The 20,894-nt window shown below is 39.2% G+C and overlaps 1 protein-coding gene across 2 annotated transcripts in view; it reads left to right on the forward strand.

The window, feature by feature from the left end:
• Positions 1-20,894, forward strand: part of igsf3 (immunoglobulin superfamily, member 3) — a 137,203-nt gene that overhangs the window by 90,964 nt on the left and 25,345 nt on the right. For both annotated transcript variants that reach the window (XM_053496470.1, XM_053496471.1), the window contains exons 5-7: positions 5,555-5,941; positions 9,285-9,692; positions 16,569-16,976. In XM_053496470.1, coding sequence (XP_053352445.1) covers positions 5,555-5,941; positions 9,285-9,692; positions 16,569-16,976 — 1,203 coding nt within the window. The remainder of the gene's footprint in view (positions 1-5,554; positions 5,942-9,284; positions 9,693-16,568; positions 16,977-20,894) is intronic.

Here is a 20,894-nt window from a genome sequence, read left to right on the forward strand (position 1 = left end):
ACATAGAATTGCAAAACGTCTGATACTTTAGGGGGAAAACAAAGAATTAAACAGTTCCATCTTTATTTATTTATTTTTTTAAAATGATATTTTAATATAAAAGAACCAGATAGAGACTGATAAGCAGCTGGTGTTATCCGGGTATTTTAATGACCTTTAAGCAAAAATTTAACATGTTTTTACATGTTTTATACAAATTATTGTTTTACCTTTGACTAGTTTTGGAAGAATAAATTTTATTTTTAAAGTCATGTGTGCGTGTTTTAATTGTTGGGGGATTGTTTGTGTATTTAAAAATACATTTACTTAAATCAACAACTTCAATGTGCAAAAAAATGGGACCCGACGTTGTTTTAAATAGTCAAAGAGTTAGGCTAATAATAATAATAATTATTATTATTATTACTGGTTATAGAAACAAATTAAAACAACAGTTTTAATTTGATCATATGTATCTGTGCTAGTTTGTGACTATGTGACCCATAATAATTTTTTCTCAGTATAAAAGTTTTGGGTTTTTTTAAGAACTCCATTAAAAGAGCAAAGACAAACTTAGAAGGAGTGGAAGGTAAGAAACCTCAGTGGAGAATACTGACTGTGACATGGTGCTAATTGCTCTGTGTGTGTGTGTGTGTGTTGGCGGGGGGAGGGGTACTTCAGACTTACTTGTCTCTGCCCAAATGTTTGTGTTAAAGCAACGGAGAAATGCCGGAGCGCGCACACACACACACACACACACACACACCTCTCATCCACAAACGCTTTAACTGTTGTCTTGTAAATCGTTGATTAAACCTATGAACACAGCTGTTCAGCATCAGTCCTAAACACAAGCGCAGGGTCTGTTTTTGTCCTCAATTAAAAGACACCAAATATGTTAATAATTTACACAATGATAAGATGTTGTTTATGTTTAATGTTTATTTTGCGGGATATATACAAGTGCTGTGTATAACCAAGTGCCCCAACAGACATAGCAACAGTGTAGAGAGTGTGTGCGCTGTGGGGGATTGGAAGGTGAACGAAGATAATAATTTACAAGACAAAAGACGTTCAGAGGTGTGTTATGCCCTAACCCCCCGGCACGGATTGCCCCCTATTACGCAATCGCTATCTTCAAAGAAAAGCCGCCGCCCCTTTTCATTTAAATGCTATAGCGAGTGTTTTTTCTTTCCCTCCGCTCGGTTTTGTGAACACAGTTGCGTTCAGTAACACGATGGAACCAATTACCTAAACAGCAGCAACAACAACCATTATGATCACACTTTGTTGAATTTATATTGCTTAAATATTTCGCAGCTCTGTCCTCTTTGCATTGCTACGTGTTTATTTACTTCCTTTTCGCATCGCACGTATAATGCACTCTAAAATCAACACTATCAAACACTCAACACTATCAAACTTGGAAATGATATAATATCAAATCAAACATCACGTTATTAAAATTAACGAATTTGTCACTACTCTTCTCTTATGCAGCACGGCTAAAAAGATAATAAAAATTACACCAAAGTGCTGCAGGTTTGGTGTCCGTGAGCTTTTCCTAATCAGAGTTACACGGGGGGCATTTTGTGGCTGCCCCAGTTACACTCTACTTAGATACTACACAGAGGGGAGTTAATTTTTGTTTTCTTCATCCTAGCTTAATTTCATCTCATGAAATAATAGTAAGTTTTGGAGTTTTGGTATGAGTTCATCTCCCCAGCCAGTGTTGGGACAGGGTAGCATCATGGCAGGATTGGTGTAACTTTTCTTATCTTTTTAGCCGTGCTGCGTAAGAGAAGAGTAGTGACAAATTCATTACTTTCGTTACTAGACTATTTTGTCTGCAAGTGATAATTTACACCACGATAACATTACTGCAGAAGGATCTAGAGACGTGACTTTGAGACGTTCACAGTATATTCGAACCGTAGACAGTGTTTATTTTGCAGAACATTACAAAACAGCCATGTCCAATAAAACAGTGCATCTTTAATAAGCCACATTGGTTTCGAGTCAGTAGTAAAATTAACGAAAGACTGAGAAGCCCCGTAAACTTGACAATAATAGTTGATCTTATATATATATATATATATATATATATATATATATATATATATATATATATATATATATATATTTTTTTTTATTATTATTATTATTTTTAATGTTCAACTTAACGTTTCAGGGTAGCCTATATAATTTGTCTTGTCCGTTTACAGCGTTGGCTGATTTTGTGATTGAGACCCATGGGTTACATTGAAATATTTTTTATTAGTAGTAGTAAGCCAGTCTTTAGTAACCCTGGATAAATCACAATATAAGCCCTCTCTCGCGCACGCTCTCTCTCTCTCTCTCTCTCACACACACACACACACACACACACACACACAGACACACGAACACACACGAACAAGTAAAACATGAAATCGCGTAAAACCAAATGAAACTATGGCAAAAATATATAAGCAGTAAAATTACAGTAGTATCCTGTAGGTGATCCCTGTCCTGATAACAGGCGCTGACCCTCTGGACCTGTTTAGTTCTGTTAGTATTGTGTTCAGGTGTGAATGTTTATGGGGATTTAATCTGTCTCTGCTGCCGCATCTATTCACCGTAGTGATAAGTGATTAATGTCCCATCAGATCTTTGATGGGGAAACGTTATGCTGGTTAAATGACTAAAGACATACTGATCCGTATGAACAGATATTTGTTCCAGATATTATGCGTTATTAATCGATTTGTTATGCCAATTTTTGACTATCAGCGAAAAAAACATCAGCGAAAACATCAAAAATATAACGAAAACAAACTCAAGCAGAAGTTAAATTTTAAGCTTTACTTTGCAGTAAAATATTATCTACCAGTGTATTAAACGGAAATAGATAAAAACACCATAATGTAAAATACTGTACATAGTCCGCATTTGTATTCCGTACCTATAACGACTGGTATAGATAAATTACAGATGTTACCGTCTTTAAGTATTATTAAGGATGTCGTGAAAAATATTGCAATAAGTAGTTTTATTAATTAATTGAATCATTAATTAAAATAGCATAAGCATCATGGATTGTGTATTGAGTGATTTAAATCTGTTTTATGAATCGTTTTTTATCCCTCTTTTTTACCACATCATCTTTTTATGAAACTATGTTGACGTAAGTTATGATATATATATATATATATTAAATATAGTAACCGGCTGCTTGGACACTGCAGAAGCAGTCAATGCTCCATCTGGCGGAATTATACAGCATTGCAACTATCTTTTTAGAAAGCGCATGGGGGCGTTTATGGGGTGGGGCATCGTTAACTACGTCATCGCGGGGGATCACATTCCGTGCACGGATCGATCATGGTCCTGTCACGGTCCTGTCATGGACCTATCATGCTCCAAGCGGCTGTTTGACGTGGCTCCCACTGTATCTATCATGATTCCTTTATTTGACAATTTATGTCTTGCCACACTGATTCCCAAAGACATTTTTAGTTTATATATATATATATATATATATATATATATACAGTATATTTGCATTTAAGGTGGTAAAATGTTGCTGTTCTTCTATAATGCTACAGATGAGACACTCGTTGACAGGCAGCATTGTGTCCTGTGCAGTAGGAGCAAATTATTTGTGATGTTTGGTTAGAATTGTAACACAATCTGAACAAAACTTTAATATCACATCAGGAAATCTATAAAATTGTGAGGTGGTCTGTGGGTGCTCACATCGCTATTTGCTACTATGTTTACGTCTGCTACTTTAGTTTAATATCCACTAACTGAATCACAAAGAGTTGACTGCTTTAAAGGAGTCTCTCGGCAGGCTGCTTGGTACTGTACGAGTCCATATGGCCGATTAGCAGGAAGTAGAGAATAAAATCAACCAGAAAAGTGCAATCCTGATGGCGGATTAAAGGAGATCTATGAGCTAAAAGAATAAACACATTTATAATATCATGCAGTGTTCAGTTTTGTAAAAATAAATGGTGTTGGTAGCTGCTGCCTGATACGTAAACAAAATCCTAAGTGATGTAACACCAACGTATAAATTGACAGGTATATGATCAATCGTTTGTAACACAAGATAAAACAGCATAGCAGTATTTTCCTCCTGAGTTAATTTAATTACTGCCCGACTGTGACGGTTTTAGAGACAGGCCTTTAGACTCATTAATTGCACAAGAGCTGTCAGTTGACATCTTAGCCCTGCTTAATGAGCAACAAGAGGCTTGTGGGTGATCCTTCACAGTGGGATACCATACTGCTCAGTTTTCATTTATCTCTACTTCCCGTAATTTTGAGTAGGACAGGAGCACACATACAGTATATGATGTTACAGACATCTTTTGTCATCCCTTTGTTTAAAACACTGCACATTTTACTGAAAACCAGACAACCGCAGGTTGGAGAAAGTGTCTTCGCTCATTAAACACGCTGTCCAGATCCACCAGCTATCCATAACCCTTGTGTGGGTGGATATTATAGCCATTATCTCATTTAAACCATAATGTGGCATGAACATTACAGGATAACAAAAAAAAAGAAGCCAGGAAAGCTTTGTGCTTTGATCTGGAGAACCTTCATTAGGCAGCTGTATTTGGTGTTCTTTAAAGAGACTGGAGCTTAACAGGCTCTAATATGCCATGATTAGCCGGCAGATAGAGCTAGCTGAGCAGAGACGCAGACAGAATTCTGATCTGATCATCCTCTCCCTCTACTGCCCATCTGTTTTTTAGAACCTGGCCTGCTATGCATCTCTTTACTATATATGGCATCCGTTATTAAAATGCATGATGTATGCCCTCTATCTCTCCAAATCACTCCTGCATCGGTTTCCTGTTCATTCTGTTATTCCCTCTTCTCATTTCTTGCCTCATCTCATGCGCTGCCTCATCACATCAGCCACTCTCCTGCCCCGTTCTTTTTTTTTTTTTCTTTCCTGTAATAAATGATTTTTGTGCTCAGCACTGTTTTGCCCTGTACTCTTTAATCTTGTAACTGTACATGTCAGATGGCTGCAGGCAGTTACATCCTAATAGAGCAACACAGCTCTCGAGTGCAAAAATGCCAACAGCTACAGGCTGTTGTGTTCACATGATTGGTCAAATGATCGGTCTAGTCTACCGTGCATTTATTTTTAAAAGTTTGTAATTCAAAATAGGAAGTAAATAACACGCACATGTAAAAAAATTTTCAGAGTTCACTCCCTTAGAATGAGTGCTAGATGGCCAAGAGCTTTGAACTAGTGCTTTAATACAGTTCTTGTGAAGGCTGTTTCAAGTTGTGCGTAATTACAGCTCGAGGCGATCACCACTGAACGAGTGCGATGAAGTGGAAAATACACTGTTTTTGCAGGAAGAAAGCACAGTGTGCAATGTTAAAAAATTAGTTGTGCAAATAAGTTCACTTTTGTAGCAAACTTTGACTTTGCAGTAGGAGTTTTCATAGTCTTTTCTGTAAAGATGATGATTTTATGGTGCATGTGCAACTTGTCACAGACCCTATGCTGATAACAACCACTCTTATCCTAATCTGTTTTTTTTTCCCTCTCTCTCTCTTCTAGATCGGGACTTTAGTATCCAAGTGACAACAGATCGCCGGGCCTACACGGCAGGTGAGCCGCTGGAGCTCCGCTGCACCATAGATGCTCAGAATGTTGCTGAGCGTTACTTCTCGGTGTCGTGGGTCTTCAGCAGCTCGTCTATAGCCGTGGTGGGGCCCAGCGCTGTGCCCGTGCTGGGGGCAAACTATGTACAGCGTGAGGCCACTGGCCTCATGACCATTCGTAAAGAGAGTCCGTCTGTCCACCTGCTGAAACTGCAGCATCTGCTTCCTGAGGATGCTGGGAAATACATCTGCAGAGTGACTGAGCGGGAGAAGACACCCACCGGAGAGTTCATTGATCGAAGCAAGCGCTCCCGTAATGTTCAGATCGCCGTGCTTTCCCTAAGTGAGTATTTGTTTCTCAGTCTCGGTCCCTTAAGGCAGGTGAATGAAAAGGTGAGTTTCCTAAGCACTACTTTTCGCTCCCACTGAAGTAGAGTAGTGTTATATTCTTAACCTAACCAGACAGTAAAGACAGGAAATGGCACATCAATAGATTCAGTAATAGTGTGGGCAGCAGGCCATTAGAGCCATGTCATCCCTTTTTCCAGCCAGATTTTTCTTACTCTCTATAAAGGCCAGTGGGGGGTTTGTTTACTCAGATCCACAAATCTTGAGTTTAGACTCTCGATTATCACCTAGCCCTTTCCCCTCACTGAAGAGTAATGAAAGAGGAAAGGGGGAATAATGCCTTGTCTGAACTCCTTTGCCATTTCGGACAGAGTAAAATCCACCAGAATGGGAAGTAAAGCATAGTGTCCATGCATACATTTATTTGTATTGCTTGTGTTAAAGAGGTGCTGCAAAGGTGTCATGTTTGACGCGGAAGCTGTTCGAAGACTAAAAAGCTGAAAGAAATCAAATTGTGGAGAAAAAAATTCAAAAAGAAGCAAAGAAGGCACACCACTCTGAAACACGTTAAATACTGGCATGTTTATATTGATCTACACTGCCTTGTCAAAAAATGTCACCATTTCAAAAGAGTCAAATTATTGGGCTGCATCCAGTAAAGAGAACAACTAAGGAGATTTTAGATTACCTGAGCAGGGTTTAGAACCCCTCAACACAACCATTCAAAAACTGGAAAAAAAAAAAACTGTCAAACTGCCAAACTGTCAACACTGTGAAAGAAATATGTTCGGAAATGATTATGGATGGAGATCGCTTGAACACTTGGTGAAGTTGCATGTTTATAGCCGTGGTCAATAGTGAAAGTATATGCATTAGGCACAGTATGATGAGAACTGGATTGGTACTCAACAGCTGGGTGGCTATACAGTAAGTAAACCACTAGTTACTGTAGGGAGACTAATCATAAATTTTTGTTTTTCTTAGCAGTGCATACTCGTGTGTCATTCATGATGACATGACAAAGGGACTTTGCTATTGCCATTACTATTGCATTAAGTTGGAGATTCAATTTTAATGGTCATAAATATGAGGGATAAACCTTCTGAGAGCTAAAGAGCAAGAGTTTCTTTTCTCACAAACCATTTTCCAGCAACATTCCATGTAATATTAATACTGACTCCAAAATAAAGAGTGCAAAGGGAAACACTGGGCACAGTGCAGCCACACAAGGTGAGGAGGTCACGGAACCTTTGAGTTTCGACAGGAGGTGGGAGAGCTGCACAGAGTAAAATACTGATGTGCTTCTCAGTTGGCCTCTTTAAAGGTAAAGAGAAGGCTAAATCCCAGTGCTAAAGTATTAACAGGTAGTTGCATGGCACTGTGGGTGGTGTGGAAAATGATAACCAAAGTAAATAATAGACCAAATGTTGTCAAAAAGATGTCAAAGGCATCAAAAAAATGATTATCTCAGGATTTCATTATAAAATAAATCTAGCACACTGCTGAATAACATGTAAACATTAATATTCAAGTCATTCCTGGTGGATATTTCCTTTAAAAGATTTACAGAATGAATGAAGGACTCTCGCTCTTAACAAAGCACTCCAGCTGGGATGAGCGTGGGAACCATGGTAGAGGATTTACCTGCCATATCTGACCCCTCCAGCTCTACCTGAGCATTAGCCACAGGAGCCAGGATGCAGCCCAGCAGAGCATATCCTTATACAGTACTTAATATCTCACACAGTTCCAGTCATGCAAAACCATACCAGGAGCTGGAAGCAGCCATGTCATAACCCCAGCTCCAGCTGCAGCTTATTTGGATGACAGGGGGCGGGGGGGATCCTCACCTTTCTCCCAGAAATCTGCTTAAAGGCCCCATAAAAATGCAAAGCGTAGCTGAAATAAATACGTTAGGGCCAGTGACCCAAGAACGCACCCTTCTTTTATGCCAGTGCTCCACTTCTCATGTATTACAGAAGGAAGGAGGAGATTCTGCAGATGTCTTTCTGAAAGATCCTCTTTATTAGAGTAATTTGTTTGGCTTCGTCCCCCAGGAGCTTTTCTGCAATCTATGCAGGGTTTATGAGACCATTAGAGCGATAACAACAGCCTGGGGCTGCTGCACACACACACCACAATTGTCTATATTTCTTCCTTTTCTTCTTGGTTTTATTGTTTATTATGTTTGTTCTGTCTCTATCTCCATCTCAGTTGCTCTCACTGTTTTATTCAGACACACACACACACACACACACACACACACACACACACACAGTTTGACACCCTTTCTGCCCCCTTTGTCCTGTTCTTCATCAGTTCCCATGTCTGGTCTTCATGTTGTGCATTGAGGCAATGTTTGACAGTTGCACCAAAGCCACAGAAACCCTGCTGACAAATTGGGCCTGATGGAGGGTCTGTTTTTCAGTCAGATAAGAAGCAGCTGCACTAGTAGCAAGAATCTCAAGTACATTGAGGCTGAGAAAACATAGTGAGAAAATGGTAAACATTAGGCAGACAGTGGAGAGGAAGAGACAAAGATGGAACTGCTCACACACTAGCTGATTTAAGAGCTTCTTTTCTTATGACTCCGGTGGCTAGAGATAAGAAGCAGAGGAAAGGTAAATGTGGGGAGATCAGAATGCAGACGTGCGATCTCTCACATTCAGTTTTGACAGACTAAAATCTGCATTTAATCGTGTGGATTTGTAGTAGTTGTATATTTTTTAGTGAGGTGTTTTGCCATGTTGGGACAAAGTTTCTGCATAAAGAGTAAGAATGGCTTTGTAGTAGCATGCAACAAAATTTGTGCATCTTCAAAAAAAAAATATATATATATATATATATATATATATATATATATATATTATTTTTTTTTATCTTCCTTGATTGTGAAAAGCACATGGTTGTGTGTAGAAAACCCCAACTGAAAACACTGGGGACAGCCTTTCAGCCACATTGTGCTTGCAAAATCCTCCTGAACTTTTTGATCCAGAGACACAGTGCCCAAAACTCTGTCAGTCAAGATCCATTAATCATTGTACAATAAACCATGACCCAGCTGGAGCAGCCTGAAAGAACGTAACACAAAATGCACGATCACCATGAGGTGTTGCAGGCTCATCTCATCAGCAGATCATTCACTAAGTATGCTAATAGAATCTGATGAAATAACACGGAAGGTTGCATTTTCTATCAGTTCAGTAAATAACGAGGTCTACCTGAGGGAATTTCCTAAGGAAATACTCTGAAAATGACTTGGCACACATATAAGGAGCTTCATCAGTTCAATTAAGTTGTGAGTTCTTTTAAATAATTTCTCTTTCTCTTTCTTTCAGGTAGTAACATTAGTGTGTCATTGACCAGCAACTCCTCAGAAGTGCTGGAGGGAGAGCACATCCACTTGACATGCTCAGTGCATTTGACAGTCGGCGCTCTGTCCATCGTCTGGCAGTGGGCAGACAAGGATGGCGGCGCTCCTGCTGTTGACTTGGCGTCAGTGGATCGCTATGGCACTATACAACCTGGACAAAGTTACCAAGAGCGCCACAGCTTCGGGGAGATCCATGCGGAACGGATCCGGTCAGACACCTTTACCCTCACCCTGTATAATGCCTTCCCCAATGATGAGGGGCAGTACCACTGCATTGCCACCGAGTGGCTTCAAAGCGGCAGTGCGCCAGACTGGGAGTGGCAGCACATAGGGGAGAACTCAGCCACCACTGCCATTACAGTGAAGTCTGTAGGTAAGGAAAAAAAAACATTCCGTAATGAATTTGTTGAGTTTAACTGTACTATATTATCTACTGGAAAACATACACCGACCATTGTGAAATAACAGTGCAAAACATCAGGACCAGTATTGTGTTGGTCCCCTTATGGCTCCTGGGCAGCACTACCCCTTCAGGGCATGAATCTGCAAGACCTCTGGGGGTGTGCTGCGGTGTCTGGCACCAGAACATGGGCAGCGGATCATTTGGGTGCTGTGGGGTGGGGCCTCTGTAAATCGTATTTGTTTGTTCGGTGCATCTCATGAATGCTCATTTAGATTAGGATGAGGGTAGTTTGCAGGCCATATCGGTGGCATTGGTTGCTTTGCCTGCACTTTGTTCTGTCGCCCCTCTGTCATGGCCAGCATTAATTTGTGTTACATTGGCTTTTCTCTGGGATCGTGACAGGCGGGCCTTTGGTCCCTGCAGGCATTGGCGAGCCTTGGGTGCCCATGATGCTGTCACCAGTTTGCTGGTATATACTGTAAATGGTAATCAGTGTTAATCTATTGGTGGTATTTGTGTTAATGTTATTGCTGATTGGTGTATGTTATGCTGGGTTTTAATGATGGTAGAGGTCATTATTATTATTGTTATTATTTTTTAAACACATAGACATAGAATAGACATAGAGAATCTGAATTGTGCTTATATTTATAAGTAATTTTTTGCTTTATTAGAAAACCCAACCAGTCAAAAGAGTTGGACCAAAATACACAGTACTGATAGTTGCATATCTCGAATGTGCATGTGTGTTTGTTGACTGGGCGTAGCTCCAGACATACAGTACGTGTTCCCAGTAGTGAAAAGGAAGTTGTGTTGTGCAGTTCTTGAAAATGGGTCTCACGACCCATATGAAAAGTATTCATAGTTGGGTATTATTTCCGCTTATACAGTGGTTGTAAATGGAGAATGGAGGTTAAAAAGGTGGCAGAACAATTCTTTCCCATAATTGTCCTTTCCCCCCCAATCTTACACCACCGGATGCCTACTTTCAACTGTAACGATCCGCCAAGAACTGTGCACGAGCAGAGGTAGGTCGTCCCCTTTTGCAGGAGTCCACAGCAACTTTCATTCGGGGAATCTGGATTGAGAATCTGCACAAACGATATGAACACTGTCTACTCAACCATTTTATCAACTACAAGCTGTTTAACTTTATGCCCGTTCTTATATCACCAGAATATTTTGTGTAGTTGAAAAGCAGGTCACTACTTAAGATCTCCTTACATGTGTATTAATATATAATGTTAATAATCTTACTGGCCTCTCATTGACTCGACACCCAGTTTGTCACGGTGTGTAGATTCTTCCCTCACATGCCTGCACACATACATATGCGTGTAAGGAAGGCAGATGTTTAGAATTTCATCAGGTAATAGAAATCTCTGTGCAATATTGTGCAACATTTCACTTCATATTTCTAAAATTGGACGATAATCTAAACAACATTAAAGCTGTGCGCTCGTATTTGTTTCGGCAAAAAATTTTTTATAACATATTTGACTGGAGAAACCACAGAGATGTAAATGAATAATGGAGCAGTAGGTGAAGAATAACAGAGATATAAACACAGTGACAGGAGGTGCATAAGGAGAGAAAGGGTTTGGAGAAGCTGACATTAAAAGACATTCAGAGGTCACAGTGGTGAGGAACCTGCTGCACCTAACAGTCTGTGTGGGTGCTTTAAATCTTTGTTGTTGCTGTTTGGGGGCTGATGCGCTGCACATGGTTCTGTCTCTAGACTACAGGATGAATAAAGATGAACAAAATGATGGTTGTAGGTTAAACTATTACTGTCAATATAGTTGCGTAGTGGTTAACACTATGACACTCGCACCTCCAGGGTAGAGGGTTCGATTCCCACCTTGGGTCTGTGTGCATGGATATTGCAGGGTCTTCCTGTGCTTCGTGGGTTCCTTCCTGTTACCCCCGTCTCCTCCTGCAGTCCAAACACATGCAGAGCAGGGAAATTGGTGTTTCGAAATTTTCAGTAGTGGATATGCATGCCCAAAAGGGATGGGCTCCAGGCTCTCTGTGACCTTATACAGCATAGAGATCTATAGGGGTATAGAGAATGAGTGAATAAACAGTTACTCCTTCGTGAATTTTGCATCTTTTATTTGATTTGGACAAAAAAGAAATTAAAAACACCATGGGTTTAAAATACAAATAATACCGTGTTTATTTAGAACAGAAATGATTCACACATATATTTCTTATCTTTTCCTGTATGTCAGAATTCTTAAAAGAGGCTCAGGGAAGGTTGCTTGGTCAGGCAAACATAATTAATAAAAATATATTTTGTGGTTAGTTTCCTTATGGCACTTTTTGTACTTTTTATGTGTTTCTAACATCTCATCTGTATTCAGTTAGATGATCATGTGCAAACTAATTAATTGAGGTTATTGCAGAAGTTTTCACTAGGTCCAGCCTTATTTATCTTTAATCTGCATTTATTTCACTCATGTTCTGAGCATTTACAGTATTAAAAACACCTGCACACCTGTTATTATCTAATCAATCAATCAGGTGTCCACATTGTAGTACATAAAAAGTATGCTGATAAGGGCAAGCGGCTATCAGTAATGTTCACATCAACCATTATAATGGGGAAAATTTTGATCTCTGCGATTTTGGCTGTAGTACAATTGTTGGTGCCAGACAGACTGGATTGAGTATTTCCATAACTGCTGATATCCTGTGGCTTTTTATGCACAACAGTCTCCAGAGTTTATGGTGCAATTAAGACAAAAGCATCCAATGAGCAGTTGTTTTGTGGATGGAAATGCTTTGCTGATGGAAGCAATCAGCAGAGAATGGCTGGACTGGTTTGACCTGACAGAACCATGCTGGGCAATTGTTGTAAGGAAAAAAGCACGTCAGAAAGCACAACAGTTGAAACTACTTTGAGATGGATGAGCTCAGAACAACAAAAGACCACATCAGAATTAAATACCGCCAGCCAAGGACAGAACATTGAGGCTCTGGTGGGCTCAGGCTTACTAAAACTGGATAGTTATCAATGAAAAAGAACATAGTTTGGCTAATGAATCTTCATTTCTTCTGAGGCGCACAGATGGTAGGGTCAGAATTTTGTGCCATCTGCAGGAATCCATGGACCCTGTATCCACCTGGAAGTGATGTAATGGTGTGAGAAGTGTTTTATTGCCACACTTTGGGACCTATTTATACCAATCAGTCAACTGAATGCCACAGTGACTATGACTATGAGTTAAATGATCTTCATTGGCCTTTCCAGTCACTAGATCTGAATTAATAGAATTGGGATATGGAAAATTCAGAGGCCACGTCAACATCTTGAACTCTTTTCTCATGTTTCTCAAACTATTCATGAATTATTTTTGCAGCATGTTAGTGTAGTGTGTATTATTCTGTTGAGACAGTGCACTACCATTAGGAAATGGTGTTGCCATGTAAGAGTGTGCTGGGTTGGAACAATGTTTAAGTAGGTAGTACGTATCAAAATACAATCCACATGACTGGGAGGTCTCTAGTAGAGCATTAAACTGCCTTCGCAGGGCTTGAAGTCTTTGTGTATTCTGGTACCATGGTCTTGTTTTTATATTTTTTTGGTGCCCATTATAGGCACTTATGATGGTAGTAAGGGGTCAGCATGAGCACTGTGACTGGGCTGAAAGCTAAGCAGCCCCTTACACAGAATACTTTGATGCACTGTTTGTTATGAAAACTTTTCTATTATATCCAGCCTAAATTTTTTAGCAATTTTCGCCACAGTACCTATTCCGTAGGATTGGATTTAATGGGATAGCCTTCGTTTCCCACATGCATCAATGAGTCTTAGGCACCCATGACCGCTGCCGGTTTAACAGATCCTTCCTAGGGCCACTTTTTTTTAGGCACTAGCCACTGCAGACTTGGAACACCACAGAAGACCTGCCATTTAAAAAGATTTTAAAAGTCTTCTATTGATCATAATTTGGGTCTCGTCAGAGTTGCTCAGATTATGATTGCCCAATTTTCATGCACCCCATACATCAGATTATAGAAATATGTGTTCACTTGCTGCCTAAAATATCCCACAGGTGGGATGACAGGTGTGATTAAAGAGCCAATAATAAAATAATTAATGTTATTTATATTCCCTGTCCATGTTTTTTTATGATGTTATAGCTGATCATACACACAATATACTGTACACACGCTGCTGTGTCCCTGTGTGTAATGAACAAGCATTAGGCTTTCCTTTCCTGCACCTGGTCTTCGCTTGCTAAAAATGAAGACAATTTATTTTAGCTCACAGTGTTCTGCAATGAAGGACAGCAGGGACAAGGAGCCATTTATGAACATGAAAGAGCAAATAGCAGAGCAAAGCACAAATCACATAATCCACCTAGACATGAAGAATATGCAGGAAAAATCAGAGAGGAATAACAGAGATCATCAACATTCTTTCACCATCCTGTTTGCTTGTCTCTGTGAATGCCCCCTACCTGTCTCTCTATGTCCTCTCTATCTTTCTTTGTCTTGTTTAAAATTTGTCATTTTAAGTCTTTTCATTTTCTTATGATCTCTGATCTGAAACCCATCAATCACTTTCTCTCACTTTGAACTCTTTCAACTTTCTGCTCTTTTATCCCTACCACTTTTATTCTGATCACTTTATCTTTTTCATCTCTGGTTTCTCTTCATCAACTCCTTATATTGGTGCTGTTTTCAAGGTATCCTGTTTAGGTGCATTTTACATGTATGTCTAGAAAGGAATGTTTTATTAGAGTTGTTTTTATATTTATTTAGTTTTATATTTTGTGGCAGTGCTGCAGCACTGATAAATTCATAATTCTGATTGGAATGTTGTTTAACCAACATCTCAGAGGAGTTCTGGCTTAAGGAGACACTTATTCTAATACATTATTGTTTCTATAGTAAGTTAGGGCTGGACTTACTGTATATGCTGAATCCTGCATGCAGACAACAAAATAATTAATAGATTAATAGGAGGTAAAGTTTTCAGTTAGAAGTATTTATAGGTTTTTCAGTGTTTTTGATCGTCAAATGTTATTAACTATAATAGAGAAATAAAGTAAGGCTGGTAAGGCAATGACAATTCACAGCTACTGTGGCACAAGAGATAACAGGAATGAACTTGCTTCATGAAAGCTCCACAATCTTTAATCAAAATTTAATGGAAACGAGGCATTTAATGTGTCGATCCTGAATAAATAATACATTTCTAGGTCGGCTAAATATACTTCAGCAAGTGCAGTTACTTGAAACTTTGGAGTTGTACCACACTACACTGTTGTTGTTGTTGTTGTTGTTTATTTTCCCATGATATTAATGGCCTATCATGTATTATCCTTTATTTAGCTAATTGCCTCCCACTGCGCTTGGACAAAGAACAAACATCGTTCGACTTCCATTCCTGTCCTCCCAGACATTTTCATTGGTCTGCTTTTAAGTGGTCCTGGTCTTTACTCTCTGGGATCAATAGAATAGTCATTCCTAGTAATTATCCATCTTCTCCATTTTTCTAAGTAATCATCAAAAGCCCATATCTGTCAAGTTGCTCAAAAAAGATTTAGCGCCTTGCCAGAAACCATATGATGGTCATAAAAATCAGAATTAAAGCGCATTATTTAGAATATGTGACTTACATGTGTAATTTTGAATTAGTGGTCCGTGTGTGTGTGTGTGTGTGTGTGTGTGTGTAGCTTCCTGAGAGTTTGGTATTCAGTCTTTTTTTCTACTTCCTCCACTGCATTTCTCAGATCAAGGAAGTAATAGAGACAGAGGCCCATAATCAGGAAGCTTGTGGTGCATCAATAGGCTTTAAACAAACAAAATCACAATCAGTTTCCAAGATGTGTGTTTGAGAGGGTGCTACCACATTCTGTAACCCAATAAAAGCTTTGCTAAGGTCAGACGGAAAATCTGCAATTTCAAACACTTGTTTATACTGCAGTCCTTTCACAAGCTATAATTAAAAGACCTGGATCTTTTCTAAACAAGTGTGACTTGCCTCCTACACGGGATTCTGAGGCTTTAAAGAAGCAGAGGCAGAGCCTCGTGGCAGCTGTTCACCACCACCCCAGTGTTGACATGCTAGAGCAGCCAAATGGCACTATGCCTTCTTTTGGGAAACCAATCAAGCCCATTTTCTCCTCTACATCTTCAAGTGGGGAAAATGAGCAGCCTGGGCTTTCCTGTGTAATGAGGACTTTTCCCATTGCAGTAATAGCTTTAAATGGCAGGCAGTAAAAACAGCACATGGAATCAGGCATCTGTGTTGTCATCTCCACTTCCACTAGGGCATAAGTAGACGTGTTAGTGTCAGAGACTTGTCAGTGCCACATTAATCTATTGGTCATCCTTAGTGTGATGTTGACTAGAACAGGTTAAGAAGTGCAATCTGCACACTCTGCAGATTAGTCAACTTTCAAAGCAAATACTGTAGAGTCATACCAACATACACTACATGGTTAGCCAGCACTTGTGCAGTCAGTCACCTTCTTTATTGCTAAACATTTACTACACCAAATGTGCTCGTAATAAATCTTACATTTATAAAATATAAAGACATCAATCATTCTCATCTACTGTCTATTTTGTTTCTGTTTGACCCTGTCTTTTCATACCTGCTTAAATTGCAACGTATGCACTAGTTAACCTTCCACAAAGTGGTACTGTGTTTCTATGTCACTCTGTTCACATATTTCACTGTGACGAAAATGTGCAAACATATGGAGAGAAACTTTAATGGTTTTATATACAGTTTATACAATTCTGACTAAATATCCCAATAATAAACTCTCATTAATACAATGTATCGTGTCTTCTCCTTTTTTTTTCCTTTTTTTTTTTTGCTAGAGTCCTCATTCTTTGTGTCAGCCTCATCACGCACTCCCAGTGTGACCTTTGGTGACTCGTTTGACCTCCAGTGTATTGTAAAATCCCGCCATAGCCCAAGTATTCCTGCCTCGGTGACCTGGCGCTTCCAGCCGGTGGAAGGTGGCAGCGAGCTGCGAGATGTTGTGACCTTCACTCGTGACGGCACACTGCAGTGGGGTGAGCAGACACTGGGCCTTGGTACACGCACTTCTGTGGACCGGACACGCAACAACACCAACTTCCGCCTCAGCGTCACTCGAGCTGGACGCAAAGAATCGGGGACTTACCAGTGCGCCGCTATCCTGTATCGTAGAAATTACGACGGCACCTGGAAGATCGTCGCTAACCGCACATCCAACCTGCTGGGCATCAGCGTCCTGCAGCCAGGTTTGTTCCTTTCAGATGCTTCTAATGCTGGGAGAAGTGATGTATGTTGAAGCGATGTGTGTTTATTAGTTGCTTCTTGGAGACAAGGTTAATAGGCTGTGTGCGTGTGTGTGTGTGTGTGGAGGGGAAGGCAGGTTTTCTTAATGGGTGCAAGTGGAAGAAGAATTGTTTTTTTTACGCTCCCCTCCCCCTTGAGCCCCACTGAAGGTAGCAATTAAGGGAAAGAGAAGGAAAAGCAAGTGATTAGAGGGCAAAACAGGCTCGTTATACAGGTTCAGATTCCAGGCACTGCACTTAGACACACATATTTATGAACTACAAATTCAGTTTTATTGTGAACCAGTTTACAGTAGGACCGGGCTGTGATTCTACAGTTTTTTTGTTTGTTTGTTTGTTTTTTTCACTATTATTCTGTATTTTTAGAACATGAACAAATCCTAATAGTTAAACAAGATTTATTTGTTAATAAATAGATTCTGACCAGAATCTTTAATGAAAACCTCCCATTGATTTATGCAAATATCTAATCAGCAAGTCATTTGACAGCAGTGAACTCTAAGCTCATGCAGATACAGGTCAAGATCTTCAGGTAATGCTCACTTGAAATGTCAAAATGAAATAACAAGTATGTAACTGTTCAAGTATAGAACACAATTCCTTTGTGTGCAAATTAATGTGTCGTCACATTGACTTTAAAATAGATTCTTAAATGGTTTATTAAATTTATAATAGAGATGCATCAATCAATCATCCAGTAATCGAACCTGGCTGTTTTTCAGCTTGATTATTCATGACCGATCACGTTGGACATAACCGATTCTGTACGAGTGCACAAGCTTCTGAGTTGTGCAACAGACATGCACATGTTTACAACTTTGGGGCGAGAAAAACAGCACTATTTCTTTATAATTCTCTGAACTATTCCCCATACTGGCATCCTGTATGGTAGGAGTGAATTATGTGCTATATATAATTTGTACAGTATTTAACTTACCTCTGCTTCAAAACAGATGTTCATTTAGAATTACCAGCCTCAAAAATTAGACGGTGTGTCCAAAATTTTGTTATGTCTCAGAAAAATCAGAAACAAATGTACTATTGATTCGGGATATTTATAAAATTGTGATACTTACAGAAGTGCAATATTAATCAAATGGACACCTAGGTACCGTGATATCGTATTGATATCGTACCATTGTGACAATATTGCTACAAGTGTCAGTGAGGCTGTTCTTATTTTAGAAATTGCTAATTTGGTATGGTGACAGAGAGAAAATAACACATCGCATAAGCAGCAGTTCTGCATGCTGAAATCCTTCAGCTTATTTATAAAGAGGTTATAGTAGAATAGCCAGAGTGGTTCAGGATGACAGTGAAAGTGTTGAGCTGAAAAGCATCTCAGAACACACAATATGCTTGAGGTTACATGAAAACACTTTAAATGATTTGTTTTCATTTTATTTTTGTCAAATGTCACTGTTTTGTTTTCCTTACAGAAAAGAAACTTGATTCTAAAACAAATATCAATTGTGACATTGATCCCCATGTATTAATTGATTTTCAAGCCAAATATTTGAAACTATTTTTTTTTTTAATTTCTAGAAAGCTGCACAAAAAAAAGCAGTGTTTACTTCAAGAAAAGCAGCCAACAAACACGATGTGTGGGAAAAGTCCTACTGAAATAGCATCACAGGTAGCTCTGTGGCAAAGCTGTAGGAATGTCAAGTGCACAAAGTTGCCTTTTAGGTAGATTGTTTGTCGGAATTTTCAATGCTTAAGCTTTAAGTCTGTCAGGAGTGATGAAACAAAGCCATATGTGAAGAAAAAACTCTGATTCAGATTTGGGCGTGTAGTTTAAATAGGTTGTTGAAGGGAACAATGATAATAAATTGCAGTTTAAATACATTGTACATTAAACCCAGGAACATGTATTTATGGGACTTACTCCACCAGTGCTGGTATAAACATCCAGCTTTATGATTTTGCAGCACATTTATTTTACTATTTTATTACGTCTGTCTTTGGGGCTCTCGACTCTTTTTCCCCTTTTCTGTACCTGAAATACATTTACAACAACCACACCCACTGCCAAACGTCTACCATGTCTTTGTCGCTGCTGTCTCTTTGCACTGATGGAGAGAAAAGTGACAAATGAAGCTTAGAAACAGACTTCAGTCTGGAGTTGTTTGCATACTGTAGATATGTTCTAATTCCACTGAGCATGGCATACGCCATCAGCACTGAGTATTGGGCTTGTTATGCTTTGTGTGAACCAGCACCATTAGTAGTACAAAGTGAAATGATTATTATGATCTGACACACGGGACACGTCCTCAAGCTGTAGTTTTCTGCTTTGTTGGCTTCAGGCCATTTGTTTTTCTGCTCTGTAGTGAAGCTCCGCGCAGGATATTTTGTACTGTTTATAACCTGAGCCTGAGTTCTCCAACCCCACCACCACTACCACCAAAAAAGTAATTTATAAAATGTTAGGATGCCTTCCCCCATGTTAATGACGAGTTGATTTCTCGTCTCAGCTCTAATAAGCCAAGAGCAGTTGGAGTGAAAGCAAACAAAATTAACCTGGAGTGAAACTTTACTTTAATGGAAAAGGACACAAGAAGACAAAAAAAAAAAAAGTCATTCATTTTAGGAAGTGTTTAATTTGGCATGGTGATAAGGTGAACTGTCACTCCTGCAAATTAGCAAACAAAGGAAGCAAATAGAAAGAAAGAGGGCTGAGTGTGTGCTCAATTACAAAGTACTAGAATGGAGCAACTGGTCTATAAGTATACTGTAACTGGTGCCGGTTCCATTATTCTGCAGTATTACTTTTCACTCTCTGCTGGTCACATGACAGTTGAAACATCACCAAACATCACCAGCTTCCCATAGGGGCATGACTGCACTAGATCCATACAGCATTCTGATGTTTGGTTACAGAGAAAATATGGTTTGGCTGGACAGCCTTACACACTCTGTCACACACACACAGTTATGAAGTGCTGCTTGGACAACAAACGTTACAGGCTGGGGTTCGCTTTTTCAATGCCAAAGCAAACAAAAACCGTTCATGTTGGAAGTCTTTTTTTATTGTTTTTAATTAGAAATGGAATTTGAAAAATTGCAAAATTCCCCATTGAAAATAACGAAATAGAGATTCTTTCAGCGGAGAGTGGGTCATCAGGACAAGCCAACTAACTGTTGGGTGGACAAAATTGAAACCGGACCAGAATGGACATTTTTTTAACATTTCAGGAGTCATACTAGGGATGCACCGAAATGAAATTCTTGGCCGAAGCCGAACAATAATGAAATGCTTGGCCGAAGGCCGAATACCGAAGGCGGTGTTTCGCATTTTTTTCCATTTATTTTGCCAATTTATATTAATTATTTATTAAATAGTAAAAATTTGCTTTTTACTATTTTGTGTTGCTTTTCAGAAAAATAAATCAAATAACAAAAATACAATTTCAAAATATTTATTTAACACTGAACATTTTTATTTTACATTCCAGCAGATATTATACAAACAAAGCACAATATAACTTAAAATAAATAAATTAGTAAAATAAACAAAAATATTTTTATTCGGCCATCTTTGAAGCCCCCCTTCTTGAATAGCCTATGTTAGGCCTATAACTGACTGCTGAAAGAATGTAACTCTGTATGTCTACAACAACAAATGTGCATTAAATAGTGCAAAAAATGTGGATTCGCTGCTGCTGTTGCCGTAGCCGCGTCTTTCTCGTACTCTGCATGATGTTCGGGGTGTCTTGATTTTAAGTGATAAATTAAACTTAAAGTGCTGTACGTTTTTGCAGATGCACCCCCTCTGGACAATTCAGCAGAACAGTGTCTGCAAACGGCCGTTTTTGCCTCTTTCTCTGACACTTTAAAGTGCTTCCACACTGCTGACAT

This window comes from Clarias gariepinus, chromosome 5 (genome assembly GCF_024256425.1).
Source record: "Clarias gariepinus isolate MV-2021 ecotype Netherlands chromosome 5, CGAR_prim_01v2, whole genome shotgun sequence".
NCBI classification, from domain to species: domain Eukaryota; kingdom Metazoa; phylum Chordata; class Actinopteri; order Siluriformes; family Clariidae; genus Clarias; species Clarias gariepinus.